General features: G+C 39.3%; 1 protein-coding gene across 10 annotated transcripts in view; it reads right to left on the bottom strand.

Moving 5' to 3' along the window:
* The window catches only part of dzank1 (double zinc ribbon and ankyrin repeat domains 1), a 113949-nt gene that overhangs the window by 66468 nt on the left and 28084 nt on the right, over positions 1-19397 (bottom strand). For 9 of the 10 annotated variants that reach the window (XR_011961911.1, XM_072581221.1, XM_072581224.1 and 6 more), the window contains 6 exons: positions 13825-13910; positions 11639-11756; positions 8719-8832; positions 7871-7963; positions 5290-5412; positions 1066-1230 (listed from right to left, as the gene is read on the bottom strand). Coding sequence is in view for 9 of the 10 variants with exons in the window: in XM_072581221.1 (XP_072437322.1) it covers positions 1066-1230; positions 5290-5412; positions 7871-7963; positions 8719-8832; positions 11639-11756; positions 13825-13910 (699 nt within the window). In the remaining variant the exon portion in view is untranslated. The remainder of the gene's footprint in view (positions 1-1065; positions 1231-5289; positions 5413-7870; positions 7964-8718; positions 8833-11638; positions 11757-13824; positions 13911-19397) is intronic. The other variant, XM_072581223.1, reaches the window with a different exon arrangement.

The following is a 19397-nucleotide window of genomic DNA, read 5'->3' as shown; positions in this document are numbered from 1 at the left end:
TGATGCAGTAAACTATATTGGAAAAGGGGCAGATGAATCTCTGTCTCTTCGAGAAGGACTGTTTAGGGTTCTGGGTGGAGGTGACGGGGGGTGGTGTGCCAGCATGTCTTGCACCTTTTCCTGTTGCAGGGGAAGGTACTTGGGGGTTCAGAGGTGTTGGTGGGGAGAGTGGCACAAACCAAGGACTGGTGAAGGAAATGGTCCTTGCGGAAGGCAGAGAAGGGTGGGGAGAGGAAGATGCTCTTGGTGGTAGTATCTAATTGGAGTTGGTGGAAGTGTTTAAGGATGATGCATTGGATGCAGAGACTAGTGGGCTGGTAGGCAAGGACAATGTTTTAATTGCATGGGGGGGGTTTAGAGGAGTGGAACGGGGTATGGAGGTGGTGCAGTGGAGGGTTGTCTGGATGACAGAGGGAGGAAAAACACATTGTTTGAAATAGGTGGACATCTGGGATGCTTAGGAACGGAATGTCTCCTTGTCTGAATAGATGACACGGAAGCGGAGGAATTGGGAGAACAGGATGGAGTTCTTGTAGGATACTGGGTGGGAGGAGGTGTAGTCCAGGTCATTCTCTCTAAAGAAGCAGCCATACCTGTTGGATTTCTCCCGCTTTTATTTGGTTTTGTTGCAAAATACTCATTTATTGTTTCAATCATGCCCATATCCCTCTTTGATATCTAATCAACCCTACTCCCTTCTCTACTTTTTTGAAATACCTATAGTTGACTTCTGAATAGCCTTTTTATGTTAACTGCCAGTTCCTTCTCATAGTCTCTTTGTTTCCTTCCCTTTTGAACTTTTCATGTTCAGCTTGTTATAGATGAGAGGGTTCAAAGATAATGAGAAGAACACTACATAATACATTCATTTTCTTTCTGATTGCTTTCAGAACTGGTCTGGGGGCTAAAGCTTAATTCTTGAAGACTACGAAACAATTCTGCAGGGCTATCGATCCTGAGTGACATCGATATGGGGGTGCAGTTAGTTTTGGCCTTCAAATGAGCCAGAAAGAAACGCAGGAATTTGGTCAGTGCTGACGATGAGGATTATTTAATAGGACCTACCTCCGCCAGAACTGTGGATTGGCCAGAACCAAGAAGTGTACTGTTGCGTGAATCCATCCGCACGGGGGGTTCCAGGTAAAGGCCGCAGCTTCCACAGAAACGAGCATATGGATGGTTAGTTGCTCCACACTTTGAGCAGCTGAGGTAGCTCATAGGAGGACCAGGCTATAACAAAATAAGAAGGAGCATTTATTTAGTATTTTCCATGTTCTCGTAACATCTCAAATCACTTCACATTCAAAAGAAACAGTTTGAGAGTTGTAGTCAATATTACAATGTAGGAAACATTGCAGCTAATTTGCACACAGCATTTTTAAAAAAAATGGGATAGTAGTACTTGAAAGATTAATGTTGACCAGAAAATCTGGAAATGTCCTTTTTTTTTTTAAGATCTTTTACAGCAACTAGGGAGTGTAGTCACGGTACTAATTGCACACTAGCATGAGTGCTCTTACTGCTGCAGCATATCACCTGGATTGGAACCATCCAGATCAATATCTGGGACATTGAGTTTCTGCAGCATAAGCACCAGCAATCATGCTGAACTGGAGTTCACAAGCGGCTCCCTCCACAGATGTTGATTGAACTGCTGATAGTGACCAGCACTTTCTAGTGTTTTTTTAAGATTGCCTAATTCAGGAGAGTTAAAAATCACACAACACCAGGTTATAGTCCAACAGGTTGAACTGGAAGCACACTAGTGTTGCTCCGAAAGCTAGTGTGCTTCCAATTAAACTTGTTGGACTATAACCTGGTGTTGTGTGATTTTTAACTTTGTACAACCCAGTCCAACACCAGCATCTCCAAATCATAAATCAGGAGAATGTGTTTGGATAATCCAACACATTTGTAGCTTAATTGCCCAAGTCTATTTGAAGTAACGCTTCATCCAAGCATCTTGGTTAAGCTTCTCTGACCAAGGAATCAACTTCTGCAACAGGGAAATGAGCAAGAATCAGAAAGGATATAGTATTAAGAAATATTTTTAAAAATTAGCTTATAAATACATCTGGAAAATGTTCATAAAGCACTTCACATGAAACTCGATAGGAAACATTTTACTGTTGTAGTCTTCAAGCAGTGGCTGGACTGTCTAATGGAGTATCAATGGCAATAAGTCTATAGGCTACATTTAGCAAGGTGTCTTGGCTATTAGTTTTACCTTTTCTCTTCCTGGAAACAATTCCATAATCAGACAGTGCAGCAATCTAGAATTCCATAACATCATCAATCATCTACTTCCATCCATGCCACATTAACTCTTGTTGCACTCTCGATTTCTAGATATACCTATTGACCTGGAGTCCGCAGAATAGGACTTGGAGAAGTGACAGTTGACTTGAAGAAGCACCAACACAAATATATAGCAATTTAGAGGGATCTGTGCCCAATGAATCACAGAACACAAAACTGAAAAAGGACAGCAAAAGAGAAAGCTTGGCTCCAAGCTACGTCAAGGAGATCACAGAGGGTAATACTGGAAGTCCAATCCACAAAGAAAACCTGCAACTTTCCACACCATGGAACCACATAGTAGGAATAAAAATACATCTGAGAGCATGAAAGCTTGGATTTCTGGCTTATATTATGTTCCAATATCGGACATCAGCAAACAGTATTTTACCAAGTTGCAGTGGCAATTTGTAGGAACACCTGCGGCCAGACTCTCAGGTGGTCATACAGCAGTCACTCTCATGCACTCCAGGTTGTGTAAGCCTTGCTTAAGCTGTCCATTAGTGTGTTCTGTCATAGCTCCAGTGATCCTGCCATTCAGGTTGTATCTGTTCAGCTGGTGAAAGTGGTGTGGATTGTGCTAACATGGGGCAGGTGTAAACTACACTGACTTTGACCTAAGGACCCAGCTTTGGATGCACTGAGCTAAAAGGTTGTGGTGGGAGGCCATGTTAATTCGCACAGAACGTTGGTGCCATGACTACTTGCCAGTAAAGAGGGTAAGAAGCACTCGTCAGTTGAAATTTGAGAAGAACCCTTTAAATTTAACTTCTTCTTCCTTGCATTAAAAAATTGAAGGATAATCTAAGTAAGGTGTTTTAAATTGAGAAAAGGGTACAATAAGGTTGATGCAGAAATGCTACTTCCTCTGCTGGGAAAATTCAGACCCAAGAGAACATAATTTTAACATTACAGCAAAGCCATTTAAGAAAAAAATTAGAAAACCTTTTCAGGCAAATGACAATAGAAATGTGGAGTTCTCCTGCCTAATATAGTGTGAATGTTAGGACAATTGGAGTTTAAGGCGGAGATTGATAAAAGATTTGTAAAGTCACCAAGTGAAAAAGGACTTGAAGGTACAACTCAGCCAATGATCTAATTGAATAGTAGAGCGGAATCAAAGGGCCGAATAATGTTCGCATAAATTAAGTTGGAGGAATTTATTTTTTGATTTGGGACAACTCTTGTTTGCATTTATTAAAGGTAAGGAATTTTAGAGCTGAAGAATAAAAGATCTTTTTACATCTGAAGCCCAAAATCTGTCAGATATTTTCAGTTCAGGTAGGGAACAGATTAACATAGAGGAATGGGATGGATTGTACTAACATGGGCTGGGTGTAAATTACATTGTCTTTGACCTAAGGACCCAGTTTTGAATGTGCTGAGCTAAAGGATTGAGTGGTGGGAAGTGATGCTGATTGGCACACTATGTTGGCACTATGACTGCTCGGCAGTAAAAAGGGCAAGAAGCACTCGCCAGTTGAAAGTTAAGGAAGAAGAAATGTTTTGTTTCCATAAAGGATATTAGCTGATTCAAAGGTTTCCTGAAGGCTTTATACATTCCATCAGTCTCAGCCTCAGCTTAGGGGTCAATTATATCAGTAGAGAAACCTATAGCCCTTTCCAGCTGAACACTGGCATTGGTGTTTTAATAAAATTGTTTGTGGGATGTCAGCACAGCTGGCAAGGGCTGCATTTATTGCCCATCCCTTTTTATCCTGGAGAAGACTGAGGGGATCTGATTGAGACATATAAGATTATGAAAGGATTGGACACTCTGGCAGCAGGAAACATGTTTCCGCTGATGGGTGAGTCCCGATCCAGAGGACACAGCTTAAAAATACGGGGTAGACCATTTAGGACAGAGATGAGGAGAAACTTCTTCACCCAGAGAGTGGTGGCTGTGTGGAATGCTCTGCCCGAGGGCAGTGGAGGCCCAGTCTCTGGATTCATTTAAGAAAGAATTGGATAGAGCTCTCAAAAATAGTGGAATCAAGGGTTATGGAGATAAGGCAGGAAGAGGATACTGATTAGGAATGATCAGCCATGATCATATTGAATGGCGGTGCAGGCTCGAAGGGCAGAATGGCCTACTCCTGCACCTATTGTCTATTGTCTAGAAAGCAGTGATGAGCTGCCTTTTGATTTTCTGCAGTCCTTGTGAAGTAGATACACCCACAATAACTGCACAGCTTTGTGACAGTATCATAGTGAAGCCCTGCCTCTTGATACAATGCTTCCCAGAAATCTTGAGCCTAGAAACCTCTTGGGCAGGAGAAGGGATCCGCTTCATGTGTGGGTCTCAGAGGCTAATCACAGCTCCAAAAAAAAAGTTACTGAATTCCAATTTGCGGAGTATTTGCAGGCACCGCTGCTTCAAATAGTGCCTCGAAATGTTGGTTCAGAGCGCTATTGGCCAATACAAATCCAGTGCCACCGAATACTTTGAGAGTTAAAATGACGTTGGGGCTTTCAGTGATACCATAGGGCTTTAGATGTAAAAACGGAGACCCAGGGCTGTTTCAAGTGGAATTTTGAACTGTATCGCTGATGATCTAAATGCAGTAATGTGGTAATTCAAATTTCAGATTGTTGTACCCACTCATTTGCAGCAGAATGACTTACAGTTGGTCCTGAATAAATTTTGTGAGAAGATGACAAGCTTCAATTTGCACCAAGGCTAAGAATAAGAAGTCAGCAGAATTAGAGGGAGTGGATAGGGCATGAGAGCTCTTTACAACATAATCTGCCACATTGTCTCCAAATCTATGTTCCTTTTATCTTCCTGAAGGAAATCCTTTCAATTCACCTCCTGACACTTCAACAACCTGCATTTCTAGAGTGTGTTTACTTTGGGAAATATCATCCCAAATGACCTTCATCATCAAACTTTTAGTATTGAACCAGATGAAGGTATTTGGACAAGGACCAAAAGTGTGATAAATTTCTGACATCCAACTCCATTGTTTAATGCTTTATTTAGTTGCATGCCTTGGCTCCACACCAGTCGCAGAATCGTGCATCAGTGTTGTTAATCCGGCCACACTTGGAACATGCCAGCATCTTTCCTTCATGACTTGGTAATGGCGGAGGGAAATCTCCATTAAAATGAGACTGTTTTACAGAAACAAGAAAAAAAAATTAACATCCAAATTCTAAAACAATTTCAGTGCACGTGGAAAGAAATAGAAAACGTGAAATAATGGATAAATCTATTTTACTTCTGTTCAAATTATTGTTTTGTAAATTTTGCTTCTTCTCCCTTGCATTTAGAAAGTTGAAGGATGATCTAAGCAAGAGGTTTTAAATTGGGAAAAGGGTACAATAGAATTGATGGGGAAATTCAGATCCAAGAGTGTGACTTTAACATTAGAGTGAAGCCAATTTAGGAGGAAAAGACTGAGATTGACAGAAGTCTTGTAAAGGTACACAGAGAGAGAGAGAGAGAGAGAGAGAGAGAGAGAGAGAGAGAGAGAGAGAGAACTCTGATATACTCTGCAGTTAAGCAATCTTTTTTAGTAAGATCTACAAAACAAAGTAACACATACAGACAATTCAATTTTATTCACTTACTGCATGTGACAGAATGCAGGTGCAAGCTGTATTCAGACAAGCTACACTAGGAAAAGTGCAAGATTTATTTGCTAACAGTTGGCCTTCTGAAACAAGCTGTTGTTTCTCCTATGTTGAGGGGACTGGGACTTACCTGCAACCTGACCAGGGCACATGCCTGCTCTGCTGCTCGCCAGCTTGTGTTTTTTTTGTTGTTGCTTTATCCTTGGAATGTGATGTCACTGGTTAGGCCAGCTTTTGTTGTCCATCCTTTATTGCATTTGAACTGAATGGTTTGCTAGGCCATTTCTGGCAGCAGTTAATAGTCAACTACATTGCTCTTGGTCTGGACTCAAATTTAGGCCAGGCTGGGTAAGGATGGCCGAGTTCTTTCCCTAAAGGTCATGAAAATACTTGGTTTCTCACACAATTGTGTAAAAGGGACAGTAGCAAGTCAGTAGCCCATTTCCACTGACTTTAACTGAAGGTGTAAAATGAACTGTTGAAATTGTATTATCTGTTTAAATTGTTGCAAGAAGGTCTAGACCCAAAGCTATGGAGAGATGCTCCAGAAAGCACAGCTTTTCAAGTTTTCTGGCAAAGATTTGCAAGTTCCAGAATAAGGCTTGCAATGAGATTTCTTCTGGGCACCGTTTTTATAAACAGAATTATAATTAACTCTCCTTTCCCCAGTAGAAACCTATGAACTGGAAGTTCAAAGAACTGGGCTGAGGAATGGCAGGTGGAGTTTAATTTAGATAAAAGCAAGGTGTTGAATTCTGGTAAGGCAAACCAGGGTACGATTTACACAGTCAATGGGAGGGCCCTGGGGAATGTTATAGAACAAAGAGATCTAGGGGTACAGGTTCATAGCTCCTTGTAAATGGAGTCACAGGTAGACAGGGTGGTGAAGGAGGCTTTTGCCATAGTTTTCATCAATCAAGGCAGTGAGTATAGGAGTATATAACATCTTGTTGCAGCTGTACAAGATGTTAGTGAGGCCACATTTGCAGTACAGCATACAGTTCTGTTTGCCCTACTATAGAAAGGATATTATTAAACTAGAAAGAGTGCAGAAAAGATTTACTAGGATGCTACCGAGACTGGAAGGTTTGAGTTATATGTTGAGGTTGGTTAGGGAAGGACCTTTTCCCCCTGAAATGTAGAAGACTGAGGGGTGAGTTCAGAGGGGCATTTTTTTCAAAACGTTGGTGGTGAATGTCTGGAACAGGCTGCCAGAGGTGGTGGTGGAAGTGAGTACAACTTTGTCACTGAAGAAACATTTAGACAGGTACGTGAATAGGGTAGATTTGGAGGGATATGGACCAAACAGAGACAAATGGGACTAGTTTAATTGCGAGAACTGGATGGAATGCTGTAGATCTGTTTGACTCTATAACTGGGTGATTTCAAACAGACCTCCAAGGGATACATTTGGGCAACCATTGCCTGGTGGAACACTTTCAACTTTATCTCATAACGGTTCTAATTTATTTTGCCAAACCATGATTCCTTCCTTAATTTGGCAATTCCAATAACAAATTCACAGGACTTTTGTGCAGCCCGTGTTGCTGCCTGACAGTCAAATTGGTCCAGCTGAATTTGAAAACAAAAGGAGAGCTACTTACTTTTATGTGGATTGCCCCAAAGCATTTTATAGCCAATGTGTAGTTTTCAGGCATAGTCACTGTGGCAATTTAGGAAATTATGTTTCAATTTGTATACCATAATGTACAGCAGACAGCAATGTGATGACAGCCAGCTAATCTGACTTTTTAGTGATGGTGGCTGAGGGGCAATTATTGACAGGACACAGGGGAGGAGTCCCTTGCTATTTTTTAAATAGTGCCAGAGGATTTTTTTCCAACCCAAAAGGCCAATTGAAGTGTTGATTTAAACCATTTTCAAAAAGCTGCAATGACATTTCATCACTCCCTCTGTCCTGCAATTCGCAAGGAGAATCACAGGTTCCTCGATTTATATCCAATAAGTCTCATTAAACACAGTGACAGTGACTTACTTTTGGTGATTCTGACAGCCTGGTCTCACAAGTAAGGCAATGCTGGATATTAGCTGGATTGCCTGTCCCACAGGATCGACAGATAGTCTTGTCCTATTTTAAAAAAAAGTTACTTAATAGCAATATCTAAATAAAAATGCATACCTCGGAATACGTTAATGTCCAAACAACCTCAGGGGCTAAATTTTCATAAATTGGTTGCATGTTATACCTACATTGAAAAATTTTATATTGCCAATTTCTTCCCCCATGAATATTGAAAATTACCCCCAGAAAAACCTTTCAGCAACAATACTGTTTTGTAAAGTTCACCCCCTTACTTTCAAATATTTGTTAAAGGTATGTTAAGAAATATGACAATTCATTTATTTATCTGATGTATTAGTACCACTGATTGGTAGCCCCAAAGCAACTTTTAAGTTTAGATTCTTTTTAATTCATTCATGGGATAAGGGTGCTGCTGGTTAGGTCAGCATTTATTGCCCATCTCTAATTGCCCAGATGGCAGTTAGGAGTCAACCACATTGTTGACAGCCTGGAATCACATGTAGGCCAGAGCAGGTGAGGATGGCAGCTTCCTTTCTTAAAGGAACAAGGTAGGTTTCTCTGACAATCGACAAGGGATTCATGGTCATTGTTACACTCTTAATTCCAGACGTTAGTCAGCTATACAGTGTGCTGAATTTTAAGTTCGTGACATTTGACTGAAAAGTTTGATACCCAGTGAATAAACGTCTTCAAATCGATAAGATTGTTTGGCCTACATGAAAAGTCAGCAAAGTTTGTGTTCTGTGAATATTTTCTCCATATTAAACATTTTCTCCATGTTAAACATTAGTCTTTATAACCTTAAGATGGATGCTGGCCTGAGGCATTAGCTGAGGGGCTATAAGGGCCTCACACACAATACATGTTGGAGTATTCAATGGGACCATTGTCTTGCATTCCACACAGAGTCCCATCTGCAAAACAACAAGATTTTTTAAAAATTAGGCTTTTGATAAAGTATTTCATTTCTGGTCATTCAGCGTGAATACATAATTTGATAATTAATTAGTTTTCTTCCTAAGACACTGCTTTTCACTTGGAGGTGAGATAGAGATTCTCTTTGGTGGGTGTCAGCTGCTTTCTTCACTAAATGGCCTTTTTAAAATATATTTTAAACTATTTTTCTAATCAATCTGTTCAGAGATGTTATTGCACACCTTTGGAGCAGGTGGGATTTGAATCCAGGGTTTCTAGTCTAGGGTTTGGGACAATACCAGTGTGTCACAAGAGGGCCCACTTCACCAAATGGCTAGTTCACTCTGGGAATTCCACACAGCTGATTCTATTTTAACCTATGATCAGCATCAACACATGAACATTCCAGCAAGGCAATCAGAATATTGGAAACCCATGCTAATCTATCTCTTTCCACAACTTCAGGCCCTAAAAATAGAGTCCAACATCTGAGTCATTACTCAGTGGTAGAACTTTTACTGGAGTTACAAAAATTATAGGTTCAGGGGACTGGGTTGTCTCAACCCATGGTACAAAATCTAGATGGATACTTCAATATAGTATGAAAGGAGTGCTCCAATATTAGGACTGCAGTCTTTCAAAGAAACAGTAAATCAAGGCTCCATGATGACACAATGGCTTTAAGAGATTAATTATGTCCCTTTTTAAAAATATTTCATATATAGTTTGACAAGAACACGTCGTAATTCATTTCTAAATTCTACGTAAGGTCTCACTACTTCAGGAAGTTTGAACTCCTCCAAAATAATCGTGTGTCCAATTGTGTTTGATCTATTTTCAGTGTTCTTTTCCACTTATCAAAATTAGTTTATTTGATCCTTTCAAACTCTCCATATATTTGACCAGGCTCCCTCCTTGGATTCCTAAAACGTTGTTTATGGGCTTCTGGTACAAGCTCATATGCACTTAAAATGGCTTTTTTCATGTCCCCATACTTCCCAGATACCTTTTCTAACAGGGATGCAAACACCTCACGAGCTGTACCTACTAACTTTGTTTGGATAACAATATCGACATGATCACCATCCATTTCATTTGTTTAGCCACTTTCTCAAATGAAATCAAAAAGGCTTCTCTGTCCTTCTCATCGAACTAAGGCAACGTTCAGACATATTTAAACAGATCCCCATCAGCCCTTTGGCTACAATGGGATTAATTGCTGTTCTCATCATTACTTCTATCTTTCATCTCTATTTCCACTAACTTAAGTTGACTTTGAGTTTTCAGTTCCAAAGTTTGAAATTCAAAATTTCTGTCTTCTCCCTTTCTTCTACTTTCAATTGTAATTCAAACAAACAGTTTCATTTCCTTTCATATTCAAGTTGTTTTATTTGCAACTGAATTTTAGGCATTTCCAAACATTCTGATGACATTTCTGGCAATTGCTGCAATTACCTCCCCTTTTTGCACAGACAAAGACAACGCCAACTGCAGCTTGTTTTCCAATCTCAAAATTGTTCACTTTCTGTAAAACTTCCAAAATGACATCTTCCACTCTCAGGAAGCTCTTAGTGACTGAAACAACCATTACTGCACAAGGCACATTCTATTTAAACCAAGCAAATGCAACACCTGAAAAGAAACACCAGCACTTACCACTCATTGCCTTGGAGTCCAATAACTCTAAACCCAACCTGGAGTTAGAGATTTGACCCTGAATGACCCCCCAGTTTTTTTTATGGACCAGACAAAACACCCATCAAAATATTTTAAGAAGTTAACCTATACCCAAGCCTTTCTTGATTTTTAAAGGCGTGCGTTCCGGATGCAATTTGATTGGTCAAGCTACCAGGCTTAAAGCAAAACAAGTTTTATTCATATACTACAGTTAAAATATAAACTAAAGAAAGAAGAATTGGAATAATTTAACTATGTCAGAATACTTAACACAATAATAGATTATTTAACTACTAAACAGCAACTATTCCAATATAGTAACATTCCATAAACACATCCTTGGCAAAGGCAAATTCAGTAAAATAGATTGTTGCACATGCAATTCTAGCAGCAGGAAGAGAATCCAAGCTTTTAGCTGTAACAGAGAGAGGAATAAGAGCTTCTACATCCAATTTCAAGACCCCAGCAACTACTGAAAGCTAAAACTAAAATCTTGGCTCTGCGGGAGTGAGGCCCCATCCATTCATGCTGCTTCTATTTATCCAACTTTTAAAAAACCCAAGGCCGTACAACCTGTTTATTTTCTTGGTTTGGGAACAGACCATTCGTCACTTCTGTCTCAACCTCTCTTCAAAGAAAAGGATAAAATATACCTCTTAAAGTAACGGTGTGATCACATCCGTTTAACATCTAATTATAGATTTATAGATAGATTACTTACAGCGAGGAAACATACCCTTTGGCCCAACTAGTTCACATCAACCCTCCGAAGAGCAACCCACCAGATCACATGACATCACTCCACAAAAGAGTTGCAGAGTTTCTTTTTGGTGTTCAGCATTTATTCCTCAACAGCAGCAATAAGAAATAGACCATTATCACAATACGGTTTGAAGGGCCTTGATATCCCCATTTTGTGTTTTGCTTTTGTTATTACAATATGTAAGACCTGCTGTACGCAAACTGACTGTTACATTTCTTATACTACACTGGCGAGGACATTCCAAAAGCTTTTTAAAAAACCGCTGGTTATAAAGAACTTGGGGGTGTCCTGAGGTTATATACAATGTTATATAATGCAAGCTAATCTTTACATGAGTAAGGTCAGTTCATTGTTTCAGTACCAACCTGAGCTCCTTCAGCTGGTGGAAGCCTACGGCCCGGCACTGGAGGAACTGGTGAGCCACATTCGTGACAGAAACGTGCAAAAGGATCTGATGGACGAGGGGCAAGGCAATAAGCACACCTAAAAACAAAAATTACAATGGTGCAAAAATAAAAACACACTTTTCCCATTTCCAACTGTCACCAAAGAATTCATAACTGATTCTTCTACCCAGTTTGGGCCTGACGTCCATAACATTGTCTATGGATAGCATAGTTCAATACAGTAATTTAGACGTGAATGATTTTATCAGAATCCATGCTGTGCAAATTGTATAGTTTGTAAAACAGATCAATATTTTCTCATTCTGATAGTCTCAATACATTCCCACTATAGCATTCTTCAAAATGTAATTCCCTACTTTACATAAATACCAACAGTAACTATACTTCAGAATTTATTAGATGCAAAGCACTTTGGGATGTCCAAAATATTACATTGTCATATAGGTGTAAAAACATTTTTTAAAATGACTTTGTGTACTCTTTCAGAAAATGTGTGTTAGAGAAAAAAATACCAAAGAGAATAGCATTAGAACATAAAGAATTAATCATAGACCACTTTAATATTAACTAAAACCTCACTCAATGGCTTGCAGTTTGTAAGAAAACCTGAAGCAACGTTTTATTTTAATGTAGACAAAGAGGTTAAACTTTAATTGCATAGAGTTACTATCTTTGGTTCATTTTATTTTGTATTTTGGCTGAATGGAGGCATGCAGACAGAAGCAAGACAGGGCTAAGTATGTAAAAGCCTCTGCACAAAAACGATAAAAGAAACTAAAAATACATTTCTGTGGCTAAAAGCCTTTTGGACAAAAAAAAAAGCCATAAACAGAGGGCATAAAACAGGTTGAATCATACCCCTCCAGGAGGAAAGGTTGTATGTCTCAAACATCACAGTAAAGGTCAGCCTGTGGTCCAGTAGTAGAATCTTCACTTCCACTCTAGAACACTGTGGACTTGAATTCCACTCAAGGCTTGAAAACAAAACATAGGTTGACATTCCAACATGGTACAGGACTGTTCTGCTGCAGGTGGTGCGGTCTTTGGGAAGAAATTTTAAATCCAGGCCCCCTCTGCTCTCTCAGTTGGACGTAAAAATTCCATTGCACAATTTTTAAGGTGAGTGGGGGAATATTTCCCTGGTGTCCTGGCCATATTTAACTCTCAACTATCACAAATGAAAGAAATTAACTAATCATTACTCTGTTTGTATTTGTGGGCCTTTGCTGTCTGTAAATTAGCTATTGCGTTTACTAAATTACAACAGTGACTACTTCCAAAAGTAATTCATTAGTTTAAAACATCTTGGGATTTCCCAAGGTCTTGATAGGCACAATTTAAATAGAAGTCTTTTTTTCCCCCCCTCACACTGAATGTGATGTATACTTGATGGAGGTGAGATTTAAAAGGCCTGCAACATCAATACATCCCGGGAGAAATTACCACATGATTCACTGCTACCAGTCCTTTAAAATCTTTTAAAAGAGCACCAAAAACTCAATTAAAGAAAGATTATAACGGACAGAAAAATTGCTTTGTTAGCCTGGATCAAGACTTACCATTGGTTTTTTTCTTGTTAATAATTTAATTGGAATTGTACTTGTTCAATCTCCATTTAAAGAAAACACAATAATTAAAAGGTAAAGTTTTAATAGTCCCAGTCAACCATAGGGCTGCTCTCTCATTAAACAGACACAATTGGTGGAGCTAGAAGTGTGATTGAGAAGACAGGATCTACATGATAACCTCAGCCAGTGTGGGAATTGAACCAATGCTGTTGGCATCATACTCCATCATAAACCAGTTGTCCAGCCAGCTGAGCTAATTGGCTCCCTGGAATAATTACAGCACAGGAGGCTGTTCAGTCGGATGTGCTTACGCTGGTTTCTGAACTGGCCCTAAAGAAGCCAAAGCAGAATACTGAGAAGACTATTAAGGAAGAATAATAATGAATACACAGCAGATACAGCAATGAAGTTGGGTACCAGTAGAAGATTGGGGTTTGGTCCTCTTTAATTGCATCTCGCATCTGATCATGTGCAAAATTTCCCACTGACTCTAGGCACACTGAACCATGTAATTTACTTCAAACAATGCAAGTAACAACTGATATTAGAAAATCTGGTACACAATCAGTCACATACTTCAGAAAGTCAGTCTCCCTCTGGATTCTCATGCTCTGGGTACTGCTCAAGGTCTTGGGAGGGCTGGCATCGATGGAAGTGACCAACTGGAGAATACAGAAAAATTACAAATAACAAGACATTAAAGTGTACTCCTACATAAAACATGGGATATTTTTCTATACAAATCACAATTGTTCAGAAGTAGATACTTCCTCCGTCATGATATGAATTTTCTGTATTTTCTAACAAACCCACTAATTTAGCTGAATGGTCTAGTCAAAATAAGGAAAGACATTGACTCCAATAAGCCAACTCATCCAATGTTACAGACCAGCTAATACTCACATGCATGGAATGATCCACGTACGCAATTCTAGTTGACTGTTCCAGACACAAAATTATGTAGGTGAAACTGTACTGCTCTTCCATTTTAATTCTTTGAAAATCATTTGCAAAGGAAAGGAATTCTAAGAGGATAATGGGCTGGGTTCACATTTACATTCTACTGTATACAGTTAGTGTTCTTGGGAGGAAAAGGTTGACTTTAGACTTGTGGTACACTATTGGGGCCTTTGCCATGTCTGGGTACATTGGAGACTAACTGATAAAATTATAATTAAAGTTATAATTAGCTAACAGGATGAACCAGAAGGATATTCTTTCCTTTCAATCTAGAAATCCCTATGCTCCAAAAGACCACCACTAAAAACAAACAAAATATGTTGAAATGCTCCTCAACCTTCCCATATGTGGAGGCATTTGTAAATATGAATATTTTTTATGTATACCACCTTGCAAGTAGCTACATGCTTCCAAGGAACTGCTGTCACAACTTGGAGACACTAAGTTCAGCTAATCAAAGGAAAGGGTGCAAGCATTGTAAAAAGATTTGTGAATTGGCCAAGCTAAATTGTCCCGTAGTGTTAGGTGCATTAGTCAGAGGGAAATGGGTCTGGTGGGTTACTCTTCGGAGGGTTGGCCTGTTTCCACACTGTAGGGAATGTAAAAAAAAAGGTTGTGGCCAAAAATATGCCAATAAGTTTGACAATCAAATTACAAATGATCAGAAACCTGATGATCTTGCAGCTCCCGAGATTCCACTGCAGATAGGAGACTGAATAGGTCTGATGAAAATGGAGGATTCCTTGTTTAGCACTTGTTGGTGCCAGTGCTTCTTTTTAGGCCCTGCAAGTTATCTCTTTTCATCCCACAGCACTAGCACACACACTTTGTGGTGAATGGCCGTACAAAAATCTGGAAAACCATTTAGGACAAGGAATCATTTAAATACAGCACTTCGTGTGATCTAGCGATGCAGTGAATGCAAATGCTTCTTAGTCACTACCATTGGAGAAATTATTAGAATGATCATTAGTTTTTACTTTTGTCGACTTTTTATTACCACCAAAACTAAAACCATTTATATCAAATCAACAGAAGTAAACCCTCTTTCCCTGCTATCACAACATAATCAGACCCTTACCACACACAAGCTTCTTCCTAAACCATTTCCTGCCCCACACACTCAGCAGCACCTCTCCTCAACCTTTCCGCCCCACTCACACATCATCCCCTCTCCACAAACACCCCTAACCCCCTCACTCAACAGCCCCTCTCCTCAATGCCCCCTACCCAACTCAGTCAGCAGCTTCTCTACCATCTTCACTCAGTGAGCAGCTCCTCTCCAAAACCCATCTAATCCACTTACTCAGCAGCTCCTTCAACTAACCCCATTACCCCACTCACTCAGTAGTCCTTCTGTCCAGCCACTCCCGTTTTGCTTGCTGTACCCCTGTCAAAATCCTGGCTCCTCTGTTCTCACTTTCCCTGTGTCCCTTATCTGCCATGTTCCTTGGAGACTAGGGTTCTGCTGCCTCTTCTCCACCCCACTGGCACCCACCTACCAATCCAACAGAAACCTAAGCTTCTACTTAGCTTCCAGCAGTTGGCCTAAAGTCCTTAAGCAGGTCAATTTGCTACCAGCTACTTGACTGCCTCTGATCTGCCCCAAAATTAAAAATGCTGCTCAGTTTTAAACATTTACACCCTGATATGGGAAAGCAGGCGGAGTGTCTAGACTGTAGTGTGTGAGAATCTGTTAACAGTGAGAACATACCATTACATGCAGACACAGATGTTTCAGTCTGAAATCTCTGCAGTGCAAAGTCATCATGCTGGAGTATGAATTGGAAACAGACACAAAGGAGAGATAGCAGTTGAGGCAGGTTGTTCCAAGTTTCAGTCACTGAGAGGTTCATGTTTAGAATTAGAATGGATGCGACCAATAAATTCAGACTAAGGGAAACCCAGATGAGATTGAGAATGATTGATTATAGAAATGATTCCATGTGGTCCATGTGACATAACATGAGGAACAAAGATAGGCAGGAGGTCCTGTTGAAATTACTAGATAGCAATTATTGGATTACTACTCAAGCCACATGTAAATTGACATAGGGATAATAAAAAAGGTAGTTGGTTGAGAAGTGGTGTGGGAAAGATGGGTTCAATTTTTGGAACATTAGCATCAATGCTGGGTTTGGAAGAAACCATACTTATGGACATGTTATAACTGAATCGGGCTGGGACAAGGTGCATACTGAAGTGAATCAATAGGACAGTCACAAGGACTTTAAAGAACAAAGTTGGAAGATGGGTGCACGCTTATGGTTCAGATGCAAAAGATAGCCACATAATAGTTTGAGAACAAATAAAAGAGAAGAAAATTGATCAGTCAGAAGTCAAGCATTAAGTTTATTTTGTTTATAAGTAATGCCAAAGATGTAAACTGAATGAACCTTGATGGAAAATAGGAAATGTGGGATCAAAATATTACAGCAGAAATACAGCAGTTACATTATGTGACCCAAATAAACATTATTTATACAAACAAGTAGTATAAAGACAGAACTTAATGAATTGCAAGCACAAATTAAAAACTTGGAAGATTTAACATGGTAACCAATGTATAGACACGACTGCAGGATGATTAGGACTGGAAACTAAGTACACCAGGTTAAAAAGTCAACAGGAATGATTGAGAAAACTGAGAGATGGAGGAGCAGCCTTAAAGATTAAAGATGAAAACAATTCAATGATAAGAAAGCATATAAACAGTTAAGTGCTATTGTGTTGCAGTGATAGTGTCCTTCCGAGCCAGAAAGTCCACCTTCCCATTACATCATCAATTAAGCCTCTTAAGTGGTCAATTAACTATCACTCTTGGGTGACTGAGTGCATGGATGGGGTGACGTGAGTGGTGGCTGAAAGAGACTTTCCCCTTTGTCAAGTTCCCTGCCCTTGCTTAGCTGCTTTAGGCAGGATGGAAATTTATTGTCCCAGGAAGTGACATGGGAAAAGCCCACCTGGTGACCACTTGGATGGCTGGTACCCCGGTGGATGAAGTGCCTTCCTTGCTGGTGATATGGGGAACATTATGGCCCCTCGTCTACAATGGCCCCCACTCTCACACTGATGAAAAATCAAATAATCCTGCTCACAGAATAGGATTTAAGACTGTAATAAAAATTATGTGCATGCACCATGGTTCTAGCTGTGAAGTGGTAGATTACATGTTGAGATTAGACAAGCATGTGACAAAGCAGAGAGGGAAGTGTGGGTGTTCAAAAGGTTCTGGGTCTCCCTGTCTGTGAATCACTAAAAGCTGAAATGAGAATGAAGTTCTTTAGTCAGAGGGGTGAATCTTTGGAATTCTCTACCCCAAAGGGCTGTGACAGTGCAATCATTGAGTTTGTTCAAGACAGAAATCAAACTTTCAGGGCATTAATGACATTAAGGGATATGGAGATGCTGAGGGAAATTTGCATTGAGGTAAATGATCAGCTATGATCCAAAATGACGAAGCCAGTTCAATGGGCTGAATGGTCTACTCATATTCCTATGTTCCTAATTGGGAAATAGTGTTAATGGGTAAAACAAGAGAAGATAAGTAGGTGGCATTCAAAAAATAATTTGTGATATAGAATCATTTTAAACCTTGAAAGGCCAGAGTGGTATTTGCCAAAAAAGACAGGTCGAGAGGAAAAAAACAAAATAAAACACAAAAACAGCGTGCAAAGTGCAAACATAGCAAAAATCCTGATGACTGTAAAGAGATATAAAGAGCAAGGGTGAAAAAATTTGGTAGAAGTGAGAAAAAAAATAATAAAAGGAATCTTGCAAGGGACATCACAAATCAACACAAACATCCTTTATAATTATATTATCGGAAAGAGAATGGTCAGAAAATGTATGGGTCCCTTAAAAACAGGCAAATGAATGATCAATTAAGATAAAGAAATGTGAAAAAAAATTCCCCAGCAATGGATGGTTTTCATCCAAGTTTAAAAGAAGTAAATGAGAATATTTGTAGATGGCTTAACTACAATCTGCTAAAACTTTCCACCAAGATGGTGTAAATCCAGATTAAAAAGTTAAAAATGTCTTATTGTAAATTTCACAAGGCTATCTTAGAAGCACATACTTTTGTATTTTGTCTACAATTCCTCCCCAAACATTTCCACTTCCAAACTGTTTCCATATAAATGGGGTCACAATCTTTCATTAATCATCAACATATATTTTCATTCTTAGAAAATGGCCATTGCCATTATTCCCCATTCTTAGTTGTCCTTATGAAGAGAGTGGTTGGCCTCAAACAATGTTGATAGGAAATAGCCCTGGAATTTTCACACAGCAGCCATGAAATTTTAACCTGGCAACAATGGAAGACTCTGTATTGAGGATGCTACACTGACTATGATCTAAACAAAAAACATTAGATGACACAATGAATTATTAAAAGCAGTGATTTTACAATTTTAAAATAGTCATATATGAGGTGACGTCAATAAGACATTCAAGATTTCTTTCTATTGCTGGATCTAGTAGGAGTACTACCTTGCAAATCATTTCTCGGGATTCCTCGCTTATACGTAACAGTTGAGAAGTTATTTTTATTTGTCGTTATCCAAAATTAATTGAGAGTGTTCTTATGGACCAGACCAGATGCTTTCAAAGTATCATGAGATAACCTAGACCCTAACTTTTTATTTAAAGGCAAGTGTAAGGCACTGTGTTCCAGATGCGATTTGATTGCTCCACCACTCGGCTTTAAGCAAAACACACTTCATTCTTACAAAGTGAAACAACCAAAAAAAAGGCATAACTTTAACTCTATTGAAACATTTAATAAAACATTATTTAACTACTAAATCAACAATCATTCCAATATAGCAGCTACCCATAAACATAAATTCAACAAGAGATTTTCCCCACATGCTATTTCCCTTCCAGTCCAGGAGAAAGGAATACTGAAAGAAACACAGTCTAACAGCATAGAGAGAACTCAAGCTTTCTGCTGCAGCAGAGAGAGAACTATATCCAACAGCTTCAACAGTCAACTCTAAATCCCAACTGAAAGCAAAACTAAAACCCTGGGTCTGTGTGAGTCTGACTCCATTTTTGTCTTATTTAAAATAAAACACCAAGGGAGCTGTTTATCCACTGCTTCTAAAGCAGATTTTCTGAAACAACAGTGGCAATATCTTTCTCCAACAGAAACAGCACAGAATAAACCTCTGTTAAAAGCA

The sequence above is a fragment of the Chiloscyllium punctatum genome, chromosome 11, assembly GCF_047496795.1.
Source record: "Chiloscyllium punctatum isolate Juve2018m chromosome 11, sChiPun1.3, whole genome shotgun sequence".
NCBI lineage: Eukaryota > Metazoa > Chordata > Chondrichthyes > Orectolobiformes > Hemiscylliidae > Chiloscyllium > Chiloscyllium punctatum.
The sequence above is the reverse complement of the archived record's forward strand: the minus strand, read 5'-3'. Positions and strand labels throughout refer to the sequence as shown.